The 18,433-nt window shown below is 45.7% G+C and overlaps 1 protein-coding gene across 1 annotated transcript in view; it reads left to right on the forward strand.

Moving 5' to 3' along the window:
* LOC129635515 (collagen alpha-1(I) chain-like) overlaps positions 1 to 18,433 on the forward strand; it is a 73,783-nt gene that overhangs the window by 20,206 nt on the left and 35,144 nt on the right. The window contains exon 3 of the mRNA XM_055558580.1: positions 25 to 749. Within this exon, the coding sequence (XP_055414555.1) occupies positions 25 to 749 (725 nt within the window). The remainder of the gene's footprint in view (positions 1 to 24; positions 750 to 18,433) is intronic.

Genomic DNA, 18,433 nt, shown 5'->3' on the forward strand with positions numbered 1-18,433 from the left:
CGTGAGATACCTTTCACGATCCAGATATTTTCGGCCGGGACTTCTCCAGGCCAGACGCCGGTAAAGCCGCAGGAGCCGTACACCTGCCGGAGAGGTTAGAGGAGGGCGGCACGGGACAGCAGCGACGCTGTCCGCTCGGCGGGCGTCCTGGAGGTGGCGGCGCGGGCCTGCAGGCGGGGCGGGGGAAGGGGAGGGCTCGGCGCGCGTCGGGCAGTGACGGCAGCGCGGAGGGGAGGTGCGAAGCGCCCGCCCGCCGAGAGCCATGGCGAGAGGCCGCGCCGCGGCGCCCGCATCAGTGCCCCGGTCCACAGCAGCGCCCCCGCCCGCCGCCCCGGGGCCCACCAGGCCGCCGCCTCCGCGTGCCCCGAGCCTCTGACGGCCGCGCGCTACGAGTGAGGCGCCCTGGGAGAGGGGCCGCGCGCGGGACGGCGGCGCAGGAGGGAGCGCGGGGGAGCCGGAGCGCCCCGACGAACCCCGCGTCCCAGAATCCCGGACCCGGAGCCCGGGAGCACCGAGTCGGTGGGAGGGCAGCCGAAAGAGGAGCAGGCGCCCCAGCCGAGCCTGCCGCGTGCGCCCCGGTGCCGCCCGGCCGGCTGCTGTGGAGGGAACCGGAGCCGCCGGGCGGCAGGGACTGGGCCGAGGACAACGAGGAGGAGGCGGCCAGGAGAGCCGATCGCTTGGGCAGCCCGGCGCCGGAGGCCCCCAGGATCGCGCCTGCTACGGGGCCGCGCTCGGTGCGCCTCTCGAGGGTAAGCCGGGGGACCGCTGACCGGTGACTTCAGCGCATCGGGCCCTCAGGGATGGGTTGGGGAAGATGTTTCGGGACTGTGGGTGCATGCAGTGATAAAGGCGAGAGGCCGGGACCCTGCGGGGGCGGCCCCCTGCGGCATCGGCCGCACCTGCGGGAGGGCCGTGGGGCACAGAAAGGTGCCCATAGTGCATCGTGTCGGTCACGCCGCGTGGCCTGGATTCCCGGCTCCGGCGCTTCGAAGTGACAATGAGGCGACCTTCAAAGAGCCCCGAGCTGAGCCAGGCCGGAGCGCGAGCGGCACCCCATTCCTACTCACCCGCCAAACGAATGTAAACTCCATCTTCTGAGAGTGTTTGGCACGGGGCAAATGGCTTTTAGGCCCCCTCTTTTCCATCCCGAGAGTTAACAAGTTCACTTTGTCACTTTTTGGACCCGAGTTTTTCAGTTCTTTTCGAATCTCCAAGGTCAGCCTCCTGCAGTTAAAAGAAACTTAATAAAATGTCTTACTTCCTCTTTTGTAAAGTTGTGTTCAGGATAACACAAATCTAAAGCCCGCTTCCCTGCTTCCCGGGTTGTCCCTGGGTGCCCCCTACCCTTTAAGTCTACGTGTTTTAGACTCCTTCGCTGCGCCTGTTCAGAAACTGAAATCAGCCGTCCACTTTGGGCCCTTTGTAAGTATGTCTAGGCCTCTGATTAAAAAATATTTTCCCCCCATATGCCTCACTAGAACTTTGCTTCAAGCAAATGGGTGAATGTTGTCAGTGTCTGTGGTTGGGTAGGCAGGATGGGTATCCTTTCCAGTGGAGCATCTTTTGGTTATGGGGTAGGGTGGAGATACACACCCCAGGCAAACAAGCTAGGAACAGTGTCCTTTCTGGTTTCCAACTGCAAGAGAAGCAGAGAGGGAGGGCGCCAGACTGAGCGGTGGGGGCTCTGGGCGGTCTGCACCAGGGAGGGTGTCCCAAGTTCCAGTGGACGATGACAGGTCGGCTGGCAGGTTCAGAGTTGGACCTGGAGTGACAGATGGCTCCTGCCTCTTGGTTTGGAAAGATCATGAGTGTGTGCCCTTCGATCTCTTCATCACAGAGGCACCCAGACAGTTGTGCACTGAGCTACCTGGAACGTTGACCCAGGCTTGGGGACGATGCTGAGCTGGGTAGAAAGGGCATGTCCATGGGCAGCAGGTTAGAACAGAGTTGGGTTTCAGCTTGGTCCCAGCACCAACCGTTTCCTGTTTGATGCCCCAGGGACCTGTGGGATTTGGTTTCCCACCCCCAGCTCTCTGTGGAGGGTGTCTCCACTCTGGCTGTGTTTGTTGCTCATAACCCTTCTCTCTGGTGTGTTAGAGAAGGACTTGAAAGGGGGAACCTGGATTCAGATTACAGCTCCTCTCTTTGCTGGCTATGTGACCTTGGGTGCTTATTTAACCTCTTGGACCAGGCTCTCCCCTCTTCGGGATTGCATGCCCCGCCCCACCCCCTGCAAAACAAACAAAACCCAAACAAACTTCCCTGGACTGTTGTAAAGATTAAAGAGTTCTGTGAATGAAAGTGTCTGTAAAAGTTTGAATGACCTGGGAGGGTTTTCCGGTCTTCTTCCAACATGACTAGATTTGTGACTTGGTACTTTGGCCACCTCATGCGAAGAGTTGACTCTTTGGAAAAGACTCTGATGCTGGGAGGGATTAGGGGCAGGAGGAGAAGGGGACGACAGAGGATGAGATGGCTGGATGGCATCACTGACTCAATGGACATGAGTTTGGGTGAACTCTGGGAGCTGGTGATGGACAGGGAGGCCTGGTGTGTTACAATTCATGGGGTCGCAAAGAGTCGGACATGACTGAGCAACTGAACTGAACTGAAGGTTTTTGAGCCCTAATGTGTATGAGATAGCAAACATAATAGAAGTTACTTTCCTTATAGATTTTTTGGGAGGGTTGAATCAGATTTTGTAAAAGGACTTTGAAAATGAAACAGCATTGCTCACATTGAGAGGAGTTTCTAAACTTTGTTTCCAGATTAGCAGCATTTTACTGTTTGCCATGTGATGTGGACTTTCTTCTGAGCTCCTATCCCTGACCTTGCACATAGTAGGTCTCTGTAATTGTTCGAGGAGGCTGGAATTAACCCTCTGGGTTCCCCTCGTGACTGCTCCCAAGGTGGAGAGCCGACCTTGCGCTTTCTCTGCCCAGCAGCTGTTGGTGTTTTCCTAGACTTGATTATTCTGTTACACCGTATAGCCTAGAAAACAGCTGAGAAAGGCAGGTGGCTGCTTTTCCGAAAGAGGCGCTTCTTTTCTCCTGCAGGGCTCCAGTGGGAAAGGCATTGGAGGGTGAAGAGTTCATTTAAACTTACTGAGGGTTGCTGATATTAAATCAGGTCTTTCACCTGTCTTTCAGTTTAGTAAAGGAGGATAATGTTACAACAGCCAGCCTCTTCAAATATGTGATCACATGACCTTTGGTTTTGGCAGTGAACCCTGATCTGTTTAATTCACCTGTATTTGGTATGTATTTGGATTTCTGTGAGAGGACAAAGGGATGGTCCTTTTAGGAGATTAAGATGTTAGGGAACAACTATTTCCACCAAGGCCAGGGCTCCTGTGGGTTCTTAGATTTTTAACCTGGGTGAGTGTCTGTTGTATACAGAAACACTGTTGCATGGGTCTTCTGGTTCCTCCCCCCGCTCTTTTTCCTTCTTTTTGAATAAATGTTCCCTAGTTTGACTCGCCTTTTTATTAGGTGTATCCAAATGGAGGCCACCTGCACTGTTGAAAAGTTCAAAGTTTTAGTGAAGAGACAGAAAATAATCGCATATGTGTCAATCTGGGTGCCTCTGAACTACATACAATACCAAATGATGTGCAGCTGGTTAAAGAAAGGATTTGACATGTGTTTTATGAAGGACTTCGTGGCTTCATTATTCATGGAGCATTTTTAATTATGTATTTGTTAATAGTGCACCTGAAATAGAAGAGGGTGGAACACGGTGGAAGGTGAGCTCTTAAAATCTCTGTTTGGGCTTCTGGTCCAGTGCTCTAGGAAGGACTGCTCCCAGCCTCGCCTGGGTGATGGTGAGAAGCACTGTAAATCTCTTTGAAGACTAACAGGGGCAGTGACCTCTCAGGCAGCCACTCACAGCCTTGGGAATGTCTTATGGCTTCCGGGTCTCAATAGGAAAAGGATTCTGCTGATGCTTCTGAAGCCGGACTTTGCCAGGTGGCTCAGTGGTAGAGCATCTGACTGCTGACAGAGGAGACACGGGTTCGCTGTCTGGGTCAGGAAGGTCCCCTGAGAAGGAAATCGCAACCCTCATCCAGTACTCTTGCCTGGAGAATCCCATGGACAGAGGAGCCTGGCGAGCTACAGTCCATAGAGTCCCAAAGAGTCTGAAACTTACCCTCATAGCCCTCAGGGCTGAAGGAACCCTGGAAGGGGAATTGGGGGGCTCAGCCTGAGGGTTCTAGCACTTCCCAGTAACTTTTCAGTGTTACTTCCATTATTCCTTTGATGAAGAATAGAATGCAGAATTCATCTTATTTGTTTTAGTATAAAAAGACTTTAAATTGCTTCCTGGAGTCAAAAAGCGCTCAAAAAGATGCACCTTATTTTCCTGGGGGCTTTGGGGGCTCCCTACAGGGTAAGCATTTGTACCCCAGTTTGATGGTTTTTTCCCCCTTGGCCCTGCTGCGTGGTTTGTGGGACTTATCTCCCCCACTAGAGATCAAATCTTTGCCACTTTCAGTGGAAGTAAGTGATCCTAACTACTGGACCACAAGAGAAGTCCCCAGTGTGACAGTCTTGGAGCTGAATAATTTCTAGGCTCTTTTCAAGTTGCAGGTTTTATGCTATGCCAGGACATTTAAAAGCAGAAGGTAATCTTCCTAGAGGAAATGGATTTTGTACTGATATCTGAAAAGGATGCTCCACTTTGGGAGGAGGGAAATAGGTATATGAGTAAATTAAAGAGCCACTAGAATATGAATTATCTGCATTTGAATGTTAATGAAGACCTGCTCTGGGTGTTCAGGGGACTTTGAAAAAAATGTTTTTAAAATAATTAGTTGAAAATCACTTCAAACGTGGAGTAAGTTGTTTGTCTTTCTGATGAGTGTTACAGGTGGTCTCCTGCTTTGCAGGCTGATTCTTTATACTGACTGAGCCCAGGGACATCCCATCCTTAGCATACCATTCAGAGCTCTCCCCTCTTCACTGTGCTCCTCCTAATGCCTGGGCTTAGTTAGTAGATAGAGTGAATATGTTGACTGAAAAAAATGCCGAGTCTCCTGACTTGTGTTTACACAGATTAGCTATTGGTAAATTCTACATTTGATAACGTAGATGCAGGTGTATCTGCAGCTCTTAAAATAGATACTAATTAGAATAGGGTATGAGATTTTATTTTTCTGTCTCCAGGTTTGCAGAGAAGCAACATCCATGCATGTGGAGAACTGAAGGACTTAGATAAGATGTCCATCAGTTCCTCTGATGTTCTGGTAAAATCAAAGTCCTTCCAGGCAGTTCTTTATTATCAGCAGCATATGCTCTGGGTGGGCCTGGATTTTTTTTTTTTTTTTTATAGTAGTGTTCTGCAAGCTGTCAGTTTCACAAAAAGTAGAGGAAGCATGATCTAGTAGAGTGTCGGCTCACCTCCTTTTATTATGAAAGTGAAAGTGAAAGTCACTCAGCCAGGCACTCAGTCTCTGCAGCCCCATGGACTGTACAGTCCATGGAATTCTCCAGGCCAGAATACTGGAGTGGGTAGCCTTTCCCTTCTCAAGGGGATCTTCCCAACAGGTCTCCTGCATTGCAGGCAGATTCTTTACCAGCTGAGCCACAGGGGAAGCCCTTTTATTATGGTCCTTAACAAATAGTTCCCAGTTTGAGATGTGGCCAAAGCTAAAATGTCTCTCTAGGGTGCTGGAAATGGTTTGGCTTCACTTGTAGTATTGAATCGTGCATTTTAACTAGGAGAAGCAGGTAAGCAGTGAGTGCAGAGACTGTCTTCAAGTTACTGTTCGAGGACCACTTTTCTTGGGGAGGACAAATTTCTTTGACTTTCAGGAGCATTGATTGTCTTCAGTGTAATGAGAAAAGCTGGGAGTGAGTCACTGTAGATGCCTTGGCTAATTATGCCAAAGTGGCTAAGGGTCCAGATTCATGGTGGAACAAAGTGGTTGTGGCTTGGATGGAGAATGGCAGTGGGAGGAGGGGGATGCTCATGAGAGGGAGATCTTGACTGTTGTTGTTTCTGTCTGATCTTGGTCACTGCTGTCATGGCCCCAGCTGATTGCAGGAGTGTTTTGTTCAGTTCAGTCATTCAGTCGTGTCTGACTCTTTGTGACCCCATGGACTGCAGCACACCAGGTTTCACTGTCCTTCACCAACTCCCAGAGCTTGCTTAAACTCATGTCCATCGAGTTGGTGACGCCATCCAACCATCTCATCCTCTGTCATCCCCTTCTGCCTTCTATCTTTCCCAGCATCAGGGTCTTTTCTAATGAGTCAATTCTTTGCATCAGTTGGCCAGAGTATTGGAGCTTCAGCATCAGCATCAGTCCTTCCAGTGAATATTCAGGACTGATTTCCTTTAGGGTTGACTGGTTTGATCTCCTTGCAGTCCAAAGGACTCTCAAGAGTCTTTTCCAACACCACAGTTCAAAAGCATCAATTCTTTGGTGCTCAGCTTTCTTTATGGTCCAACTCTCACATGCATACATGACTACTGGAAAGACCATAGCTTTGACTAGATGGACCTTTGTCGGCAAAGTAATGTCTCTGCTTTTTATTATGCTGTCTAGGTTGGTCATAGCTTTTCTTCCAAGGAGCAAGTGTCTTTTAATTTCATGGCTGCAGTCACCATCTGCAGTGATTTTGGAGCCCAAGAAAATAAAGTCTGTTACTGTTTCCATTGTTTCCCCATCTATTTGCCATGAAGTGATTGGACCAGATGCCATGATCTTAGTTTTTTGAATGTTGAGTTTTAAGCTTTTTCACTCTCCTCTTTCACTTTCATCAAGAGACTCTTCAGTTTCTCTTTGCTTTCTGCCATAAGGGTGGTGTCATCTGCATATCTGAGGTTATTGATATTTCTCCTGGCAATCTTGATTCCAGCTTGTGTTTCATTCATCGTGGCATTTCATATGAACCACTCATGATGTACTTGCAGGAGTGTAAAGCCTTATTATTCAACGTGTGGTGGACCAGCCTTCAGCATCTGCATTACCTGGGAGCTTGTGAAGCCCTCAAAGTGGGAGACCCTGCCCAGACCTGCTAAATCCGAATCTGCTTCGTAAACACTTCCCGAGGTGGTGTTACTTGTCAGACATTCCTTCATGGTTACACAGAGTGTTCTTTTTAGAAGCACAAGGCCAGATTTCAAGTATGTTGGGAAGAGTAAGTGGCCAGCACAGCCTTGCTCCCTATGTTGCCGGGGAGGATTGGTGCTCCAAGCCGGAAGAGTTCTGAACCCATTCCTTTCCCAGTGCCCTCCTCTCCCCTTCCTTCATTTGTATGCAAGGAGCCCTAAACTTGGAGGACCCAAGAGGGAAGGGACAAACTAGCATTCTAATCAGAAGTGAGGAAAAGCAGCCTAAAACTTAGCCAGTGATTTACCCTCCCTACCCTCACAGTGAGAGGTGTTTTGAGCTCTTAAAAATATGCCAGAGTGGTCAATTGGGTCTTCTCCCCAAATTCTAGGCAAGTAGTTGAAAGGTCCATGTATCTATCCATCCATCTATCCACCCACCTACCCCGTGAAGAGTAACTCTTCAGTGTCGGGTCATGAGCACTTGAATACGGGAGACCTCAAAAATGACAGAGTGGGAGCCAGATGGAAGGTAAATGGATCTGACCCCAGTAAGGATAACTTTCTCCACCCTCCCTTCTTCCCTGCTGCTTCCCCAGCAGGTACAGGGCTGTAGGGCTGCCATGCTCCTTTCATAACCTCCTGCGGGGGTGGGAGTGAGTTACCTGTCTTTGCCAAATTCTGTTTTTTCCCCAGAGGTGCCCAAGTCCCCCAGGCTGAGAGATGAAGGGAAATCCCTAATGCAATGACCATTTTTAGTTCTTTAAAAAAATTTTAGTAAAGTAAAGGTCACATAAAATTTACCATTTTAGCCGTTTGAAAATGCACAGTTCAGTAGCATTAAGTACATTCATATTGTTGTGCAAATATCATGACCATCTACCTCCAGAACTTTCATATTTTACCCCAGAAAAGCTCAGTATTGAGTAAACATTAACTCCCCACCCTCCCACTCCCCTCAGCCCGTGGCAAACACCATTCTACTTTCTGTCTCTTATCAGTGTGAATATTTAAGAATCTCATATGAATGGAATCATACAATATTTGTCTTTTTGTATCTGGCTTGTTTCACTTGGCCTGATATTTTCAAGGTTTAATATGTTATATCATATACAAGAATTTAATTCCTTTTTGAGACTGAATATTATTCCATTGCTGTGTATGTAAATATTTTGTTTATCCATTCATCTCTCTTTGGACACTCATGTTGCTTGCATCTTTTGACTGTTGTGAATAATGCCACTCTGAATGTGGGTGTATAAACCACTGTTTGAGCCCCTGCTTTAATTTCTTTTGATTATGTATCCCGAGGTGGAACTGCTGGATCCTGTGGTGGTTCTGTGTTTAATTTCTGAGGAATCACCATACCATTATTCTCAGTGAGTACAGCATCTTGTATTCCCACCAGCAATGCACAAGGGTTCCAGTTTTTCAACGTCTGCACCAACACTTGTGATTTTCTGTGTTTCTTATAGTTTTATGCTGTGTGTATTTAATTATATTATTATTTTTGGCCACATAACATGTGGGATCTTAGTTCCCCAACCAGAGATTGAACCTGAGACCCCTGCATTGGAAGCGCAGAGTCTTAACCACTGAACCACCAGGAAGTCCAATTTTCTGTTTTTGTTTTTGTGTTTGTTTTTTTTTATAATTGCCATCTTACTGGGCATGACATGGTGATTCAAGTCACTCTTCCTGCATTCTGTTATCCTCCCAGCACTAACCAGGGTCTTTGCCTCGCTTTGATCAGGGAATTCCTGAAAAGTGGTTGATAATAGGAGCTCTCGCTTCAACCCTTGCTGCTAGTTGCTGTTTAACTCGAGGGGCATCACATTTAATTTATTTAGTGAGTGTAGTGGGATTCAGGTTAATAAGGTTTCTAGAAGCTGTTAGTGCTTTAGTGTCTGCGTCTTTATGATCTTTGTTTCCATTCTTCCCTCACTTTTTTTATTTTGAATGGAAATTGAAGAGTGTGAGCTGGGGACCAAAGAGGATGAAAATAGAAGGGCAGCTCAGTAAGACAGTCCGTTACATTTTGTGATTCTGAACACAGGGCTCCAACAGTTAATTTGGTTTGACTTTGAGTGGTGGTGGGGGGTGGGGGTGGGGGTGAGGTTGGTGGTCTGACATCAACAGAGATCTGGCAGCACAGTTAGAATGTTAAGGGCATTTTTTTCCTAGTTTAAACAAGAGTCCAAAGACGTCGGCCTTGCTTACATTGGAGAATTTCAAGCCTGGGAAGAAAATTGGAGGTTTACTTAAAGGGACAGGCAGATTCTTGTCAAGTTACAATGTTGGACCAAAGTTGGAGTTGGTAAGCTTTATGCTGGGGGATTAAAAACATCAACAAACAAACAGAAATCCAAACCTATGATTCTGGAATAGCAACATAATGATTTAGAGGAAAGATGGGGAGCAGGAAAATGAGCAATTTGTTACATGTATGACTCACTGGCGCTCTGTGAGTGGTACATCCAGGTGCAGGCTTTCATTGTGGAGAAGAGTTCTATCCAGACGAGTATTTCATTCCAACCTTTGCATCTAGAATGTTTTAAACAAAATGCTGAGTGCTATGGGGATTATACAGTTCTGCTTTATGGGCCTAAGTAGGATGTAGCCTTGTTTTTTTCACTTGTTAAGAAATAAAAACGTGCAGATATAACAATCTGTCTGGATAAACTAACATACTATTTTGTCTGTTTTTATGAATACTAGATAGGCATCCAGCACTCTTTTCTTTTTTTTTTTTCTTTTCTTTTCTTTTTTTGCCATGCCATGCAGCATGCAAGATCTCAGTTGCCCCACCAGGATTCAGACCTGTGCCCCCTGCATTGGAAATGGGGAGTCCTAACCACTAGACCACCAAGGAACCCCCTAGCGTACTTTTGATGTGTTTGCAGCCATGTCCCCTCCTGGCATCCTTTAAGGTTGGTGCTTTGTCAGGGACAGATATGTTAAACCCAGGCTTGTTTGTGACAGCTAGTTCCTGAATCATTACCTTGTATGATAACCTCATATAGTTATTAAGAAGATCACATAGATTAATATGTATGCTTGACTCAGTAAGCATTTTGTGTTAGCCATTGTTATTGTTGCTGTTATTGAACTCCTTATGATCCATTCATCCACAGATACTTTTGGAACACATATCTGTACCATGCCTTAAGGGTATATGCTGGCCTTCATTTTTGTGGTACTAACAGGAATGGCCCCAGTGACCTAAGGCAGTGATGAGGCTATGGCTTTTGTTCAAATGACAGCTTATCTTCCCTCCTTTGGCTTTGAGGAGGAGGGGTTAACTTTGCAAGGATCCCAGAGAAATCCCTTTGGATGTGATATTTGGAAACAAATATCAAGACATTTCAAAAGTCTCTTAAAGGGAGAAGTGTAGTTTGGTGTTAAAATTCTGAGAAAATACCTTTCTATTTGAGAAAATAAGCAGAATATTCTTTCTACTACCATAGTAGATAAGGAATGACAAGCAAATCGTTGGCAAAATAGACTAAAATGTAGACTAATGCAGTGGATGTAGTTATACTGTACTTGCAAGGTAGGGAAATAGTTTGTATTATCTCATTGGAAAAGACTCTGATGCTGGGAGGGATTGGGGGCAGGAGGAAAAGGGGACGACAGAAGATGAGATGGCTGGATGGCATCACTGACTCGATGGACGTGAGTCTGAGTGAACTCCGGGAGTTGGTGATGGACAGGGAGGCCTGGCGTGCTGCGGTTCATGGGGTCACAAAGAGTCGGACATGACTGAGCGACTAAACTGAACTGAACTGATTAGATGAAGGATCTACTTTTTATGAAGTACAAGAGGAATGTCATAGCAGCTATTAAATGTTAACATGAAAGAATTTTAGGTGGGCTAAATCTCTTGATACTAAAAGAGAAATGATACTCATGTGGAAGGGAATAAAGTAAATATTCCTGGGAGTTTGGTCATCTTATTAGTCAGACCTTTATCATTTTTGAGATACTGAATTCTCTGTTTGGCAAAAGATGGCATGATAGAGAATGATCAGGATAATCAAGTCTCAGAAATTCCCTCACAAACTCAGAAGTTGCAGCAACATTTGTTCACAAGGACGGCAAAGGGATGCAGTTTGTAGACTCTCCTAAGAGAAGGCTGTGGCAGGGCAGGGGTGAGTTAGGGGAGGCGACTGGCTTTCCCTTGGTGAACATGCCCAGCGCAGTCTGTGGTCCAGGGCCCCATCCACCTCTGGGTTGACTGAGACCTTCTGTGAAACTCTGGTTTTACGCAAGGAGAGAGAGAGTTGACTTCACCTGGGGTTGTAAATGATATTGTGGGTGGAAAGAAGTGGATTCCTTTGAGTGATGTTGGGAGGATGAGCCCTGTTCTCACTTTGAGGAGATGGCAGTAGGGTTGGAAGGGGCAGAGTCAAGGATGGGGCTGAGATTTCCAAATTGTATAAACATCTCTCAGTTATGCAGGGGTGAAGACCTGGAGGATGCTATTGTGAAGGTGCTGTGTGTGGTGTGCTTGTGAGATTGGTGGTTTAGTTACCAAGTCATGTCTGACTCTTGTGACCCGATGGACTGTAGCCCACCAGGCTCCTCTGTCCATGGGATTCTCCAGGCAAGAATACTGGAGTGGGTTGCCATTTCCTTCTCCAGGGAATCTTCCCAGCCCGGGAAATGAACTCAGGTCTCCTGCATTGCAGGCAGATTCTTTACCCCCTGAGCTACGAGGGGAGCTTTTGGGATGGGGGACATCTGGGGCTGATGCTTGGAAGAGAGATCTGAGTATGAGCAAAGGGTCTGGTGGCCATCCCTGTGGATGATATCAAGCATAGAAGCACTCACAGGTTGGCCAGGAGACCGGAAGTGCTGGGCGAAAGTGTTGTTGTTGCGATAGATGGAGTTCATGAGTCCTGTGAGAGGCCAAGTAGGCTAAGGGCTAAAATGTTCTTTGTGTTTGTGTATACATAATAGGTGTGCATTTACTTGTAGAGTTGTGTCACTCTATGGTTCTCTGTGGTTCAGAAGAGATGCTGGCTTAGCCTTGTACTCTTATAGTAACACATCGACTGTAAGAATTCTTCTGGTATTTGTGAACATTTGCAGGTTTCTTTGCCAGACATCATGTGGGTTTGTGCCACATAGTGTTTGTGTCTGTATTTTTATGAATTCCGGAAACAGTAAGCTCTGAGTCAAGAGATTTTTCTGCACTTTGTGATCTTCGTACACCATACTTGAGATTTTACAGTTTGTGGTATTGGAGCTATAGGATTGTGATAAAATTGGAAGGAATTAGAAATTGCTTGTTTTAGCAGAGATGCTTCTGCAGTCCCATCAGAATGGACACAAAAAGAAATTTGACCATATCAACCACTGGTGAAAACGTGGAAGAGCTGGAAGCCTCAGGCACCACATTTGAAGAAGAACAAACGCTGGGAACACTTGGCAGTATTTACAAAGCTGAGCATATCCACTGCAACCCAGTGATTCACTTCTCCATATGTGCACAACAGAAACCAATATTCTTAACTTAGTTCATAGCAGCTTTGCTAACAGTAGCTCCAAAGTAGAAAAACTCCCAAATATCCATTGACTGTGTGCACAGATTGGCATGTCCATGCAATGGCATGCTACTCAGCAATGTGAAGGAATGAAATGCTAATCCATGCAACAAATGGATGAAAGTTACAGGCAGATGTTGAGCCAGAGAGAGACTTTCTGGCGGTCCAGTGGTTAAGACTACACACTTCTGCTGCAGGGGTACCGATTCTCTCCCTGGTTGGGGACCTGAGATCACGCATGCCACTTTGGTGAGGCCAGAAAACGCAAAACAACACAATGGAGTCAAAAAGACCAGACACAAAAGTGTACACTGTAGGATTCCATTTTCAAAAGTAGGCAAAACTATCCTGTAACAGGGATCTGAATAGTGGTGGTTACTTTTGAGGAGGTATTGACTGTATAAAATATATATGAGTAAAAATTAATGGAGCCAAATGTATAAGATAATTAAAGGTTCTAGGTGATTTGGCAACTGTTAGATTTTAATGCAACATGATGTTAAATATTTGCTCCATAGAATTTAACTGTGCTCAAACTTGTGGGTTTTATACCATTCCCCAATCCATGCCCCACCCCACCCCAACCTTGAAGAACATATACACACATACCCTAGTAGATGGGCCATCAGGCAGCTGTTGTGCAGTCTGTGAGGTAGTTGGGAAACCTGAGTGTTTATTCTTCGTTGGTACAACCAGGGTATATTGTTACTATTGTGGGCTTGGACCTGGGCTAAGGTGAAGTCACTGAGGAGCTTGCCTCAGGTAGCACATTTAAGGATGAGGTAGTTGCCAAAAATCTAAGGAATCAAGATCAACAGTATTTTAGTGCAGTATTTCTAAAAAAAAAAAAAAAAAGTAAACTAATGCAAAGAAATCTTTAAAAAAAATCAAAAATTTAAATAAAGACAGAATTGGTGTTACTGAGTTTTGTTTTGCCTGATGCCCTAATATGGTTTGGCCAGGTGTACTGTTGTGGGCCTGAAGATGAGCCAGGGGACTTGCTAAGACTTGAGAACCATAGGCTTGACCTTGGCTGTGTGACATAAAAAGTATGAAAGCGAAAGAACAAGGTTGATGAAGACTAAATTGATTCTGTTAATGCTTTTAGTGCTTTGTGAATGGAAACAACTCTTATTTTTGGAAAGGATTCTCAGTATATTAAACATTTCAACAAAAGAGAATAATGTATAAAAGTACTTATGATAGTCCTTAAAATACCACAATTATTATGTAAAGTTTTGTGGATTTTGCCATATTAACTTACAGCAGGCATGGCATTGGTGTTTTAAATAGAAACAGGAAGCTGTCAAGGCTTAGACAACTTATTCATGGCATTAACAAGGTATAATTTGGTGTGTAACAGTGTTGAACAGTAGGAAAAGTTAATGATTGCCCACCTTTCAGCTAATCATGTGATTGCTGTTGATATAATTACCTGGTAGGCAGGGATAGAATCATGTAATTTGCTAGCCTGGCGCTGCATGCTTACAAACATTCATGCTGTTGTGTGTCCCCAAGCGCGGTTTCTGAAATGTGGCCCTCTTTGTCTTTTTCTGCTGAAGAAGCCCCATGTATCATGTTCATTTGGCTCTTTGTTATGGTCAGGATGTGTTGCTTGGACTGAGAGAGATACCAGATTTTTCAGCTTCTCTTCCAATTGCTATGGATACTGTGTCAGTGCTATTGAGGTCTCCTTTTGTCAATTTCAGATAGGTTTCCCCTTGGGCGCTGAAATCCATGTCCATCCTGATATTAAGGGGCCATTTGTTCAAGTGTGAGAGGGCTTTTGAAAGTGTACCGTGATGAGAATTAGTTTCAAAAAAGTATACCAGAGAGGGTTAAAACTTGCTGAACTTGTAAAGCCTCACTTCTTTGCTCACCCCCAGCACCCACCTTTCTGATTTTGCTGTTTATGGTTTCCTCCTGGTAATGGGCAGTGCTCAGCGGGAAAGCCAAGCTGGCTTAGAGTCTCCCTGTCCCAGAGAGTGACTTGCCAGGGCTCCTAAAGGGGCCTGTACCCTGGCAGGAAAGCCCACTTGGTGGCATCCTGGTTATTCCTTGGATGTGGAATGGTTTCTTATTAGGAGTCCCATTTCTTTAGTAGGCTTTTCAGATCTTTTTATTTGCCTCTGGTGTTAGTTTTGGCAAGATGCATATTTCAGGGAGTGTGTCCATTTCATTTAAGCTGTTGAATTACCTATTGGCATAACCGTTGCCCACTTAATGTCCAGAAGATCTATAGCGATGTCTCCATCTGCTATTTCTGATCTACCTTTCATGTTGAGAACATGTCTTGTCCTGAGGAACTGCTGGATGAGAGTAAGTTAGCTCAGGAAATTGGGTGGAGGTGGTTTCAGGAAAGGGAGGAGGAGGCAGAGGAGGTGGGAGAGCCTGGACGTGGGGGAGGGCAGGGGGCGTGCCTGGGCCTGCCCTTGGCCCCTCGTTTCCCTGGAGGTAGCCAGGAGGAGGGAGGGTCACGTGGGCAATGAGCTCATTAGACTGGGGACACCAGCTGTGCTATTATTAGGGCTTTTAAGGTCTGTGGCAGATGTTCTTGGGCCGAGTTCCAGCCGCCCTCACTTCCCACATATGGCATAATACAGTACATGGAAAAAGAGCGACTTGGAAACAAATAACTTTTCCATGAAACACATTATTCCCTTTTCCCATGAACCTTTTCCTTTTCTCTCTCTGTTACTCTCTCGGTGTCATTTTCTCTGTTATTCCTTCTGTCTCTGTTTTCTCTGTGTGTTCCCTCTCTGTGTCTTTTCCCCTCCCTCTGTCTCTCTCCTCTTTGTATTTCTGTGTTGTTTTCCCTGGCGCTCCCTCTTTCCCTCCCTCCCATACTTCCTTCTTTACTACTACTAGGCCCTTTTATTTAACCCTGTGTGGACTTTAAAAAGACACAGTAGGATAGGAAGAAAACTTGCCCGTTTTAGGTTTAAAGTGAACCTTGGCATTTCTAGAAAGTATAATGAATGCCCGTAAGGCCGAGGGTGATGTTCCATTGGAGCTTGTTTGGCTTAATGCCATCTTCACTCCTGGGGCACAGTGGTAGCTGCAGGGCCGCTCTAAACCCGAACACATCAATGAGCCAGCCTGGCGCGCTGGAGGTTTTTGTTTTCTTTGGCACACAATTTGTGCCGTGTTGCTTCTGCTGATGGACCTCTCATGCATCTCATTGACCAGCTTTTATCGGTCGGCTTCCACGTGGTCCTCCACTCTCCCCTTCTCTTTAGAGTAACCTACATCTCAGCTTGGAATCACAAGGTAGAAATCAATATCAAATTGAGTTGAATTATTGTTCTAGGAGCCTGAATTTCCAATAGGAAATGTGCTCTTATGTGATATGACTTCAGTGTATATTCTTTAAAGCTCAGAGTCATGCAAGCTTCATTGCAGAAGTTTCCTCCTGTTTGTGTGCTGATATTTTGAAACATTTACATTAATTTTGTAGCTATGGCACAACATTGTATTCCTGTTTCAAAGATAATGAGATAATACATACATACATGAGCATCATTTCTTACTCTCGTGATGGCTATAACTTTCAGAAGTAGATCTGAAGAAAAACCTTCTGTAACCTAGGCATTTTTCTTTGAGTGAGGGTAAGTATAACAATTTTGGAAAAGTACTTCTTTTCAATTTAAAAAATTATTTAGTTGTGAAAAAAAGTTTTAAAACCCCCACCCCAAACCCGAACTATAGAGTGAAATCACAAGAAAAGTGATACTGAACTGGGTGACTAATTATTCATATTGATTTCTCTGCTAATTGAGAGATTGGGAAAGAAAAACAGGAGCAGCCTTATTTCGTTTTCCTAACCTTATCTGGAGAAGAGGAATCTCACAGATGGTGGGTACAGGTGCTGGAGCTCTGGACTGTGGGCAGAGATGTGTGCATGCCTGCATCCCAGGTCTTTGCTGAGCAGTTTATGCTTATTCCAGGAAGGTGGTTGGTTGCGATTTCATCCGTCTTTAGCAGGTAAACGCCACCTTCGGTTGGAGTGAGGGCATTCTTGGCAGAGGAGGGAGCTGGTGGTCTACTTAGAACAATGATTGCTAAGTGTGTGTTGACTGGTTTCCCTGGACCAGGAATTGAGATTTGACAGTAAATGAGACACCTTACGCCTGGGGGCAGGTGAGAGAGGAGAGAGACATCAAGGAGAAATAGATGCACGATGTAATGCCAGGTAGGGAGTAGAGGTGATAAGCAGAGACCCAGGAATAGTGCAGGGAGGGGATTGAACCATGGGAAAATACAGAGACACAGAGTCAGTCCCAGGCAGGGCAGAATGCAAGTGCCCAGGCCTCTGCAAAAAGGCCAGTGTGGCTGGAGGGTAGGGCCTCCTTGGGGCAAGTGGACACAGATAAGGGGATGGTCAGGGCAGGCCTGCATTCCACTGGCCTTCCAGACCCTGGTCAGGAATTGAAATTTTAATCCAAATTTGATTGGAAGAAAGCTGCTGGGATGACGCTAATGGTACAGAACCTGCCTGCTGATGCAGGAGACAAAAGAGACATGGGTTCAGTCCCTGGGTTGGGAAGATCCCCTGGAGGAGGGCATGGCAACCCACTCCAGTATTCTTGCCCGGAGAATCACATGGACAGAGGAGCCTGATGGGCCACAGTCCATAGGGTCACAAAGAGTCGGACACAACTGAAGCAACTTAGCATGCACGCATGAATTGATGGACTTCTTGCAGGGATCCCCCAGCTGTTGTGTGGAGAGCCAGGGCTTGGGGGCAGGAGTGACAGCAGGGAGAGGAGAGAGGTTGGTACAGGCCCAGGGAGAGTGGCGGCAGCTCCGGAGAAGTGGAGGGATGTGATGTGGCCCCAAGGCTGGCAGTTTGGGATAGCTGGCCGTGGGTGAGGGGAGCCGTGAGCAAGGAAAATCTAGTGTGATGCCTTCCATCTTACATGTATTCTAAGTAGGATTTTTTAACGTCTTAAAGCATTTACACAATTAAAAAATCCTGGTGTTGAAAATCGTTGTATGTAACTTGTTAGTCAAGTATTTGGTAGGGAACCAGGGTATAAGCTTTCCTGACACCATGGAAGTGAGTGGAGGCATCCTCATCTCAAGTGGGAGCTAAAGAGGGAGAAGGACCAGAGTGCTGTTTTCTTTTATGGTTGGGAAATGAGTCTTCGTGGCAGGCGTCAGAAGGTACATCTCAGACTTCATCCAGACCAATGAGCATGAAGAAACCACACGAACAGATGACAGAGAAAGAGGAGCAGTTTCCCTCAGAGCACAGTATCAGTTAACAGCTGATGATAGTTAACCTTAGAAGTTCGGATTTTCAAGATTGAAAAAGTTCCAAGGATTCTTTAAAGGTTTGATAGTTTTGTCTCAGTATACTATGCACCTTTGTTTAACCTGTGTTTGGAAACGGTGCGCTCCTGGAAATTGCTATTTTATTTTTCATGTTTTTATAATTGAAGTATAGTTGATTTATAATGTTGTGTTAGTTTCTAAAGTCCAACAAAGTGACTCAATTTTATATATATATATGTGTAATATATAGATTCTTTTTCAAATTCTTTTCCATTTCAGTCTTTATCAAGATATTGAATACAGCTCCCTCTGCTATACTGTAGGACCTTGTTGTTTATACATTTTATATCTAGTAGTATGTATCTGCTAATCCCAAACTAATTTATCCTTCCCCCGACCCTTTCCTCTGGGGTAACCTTAAGTTTGCTCCCTATGTCTATGAGTCTGTTTCTGTTTTTTAAATAAGTTTGTACCATTTTTAGATTCTGCATATAAGTGATACCTCTGGCATTTATCTTTCTCTGTCTGGCTCACTTCACTTAGTATGATAA

This window comes from Bubalus kerabau, chromosome 20 (genome assembly GCF_029407905.1).
Source record: "Bubalus kerabau isolate K-KA32 ecotype Philippines breed swamp buffalo chromosome 20, PCC_UOA_SB_1v2, whole genome shotgun sequence".
NCBI lineage: Eukaryota > Metazoa > Chordata > Mammalia > Artiodactyla > Bovidae > Bubalus > Bubalus kerabau.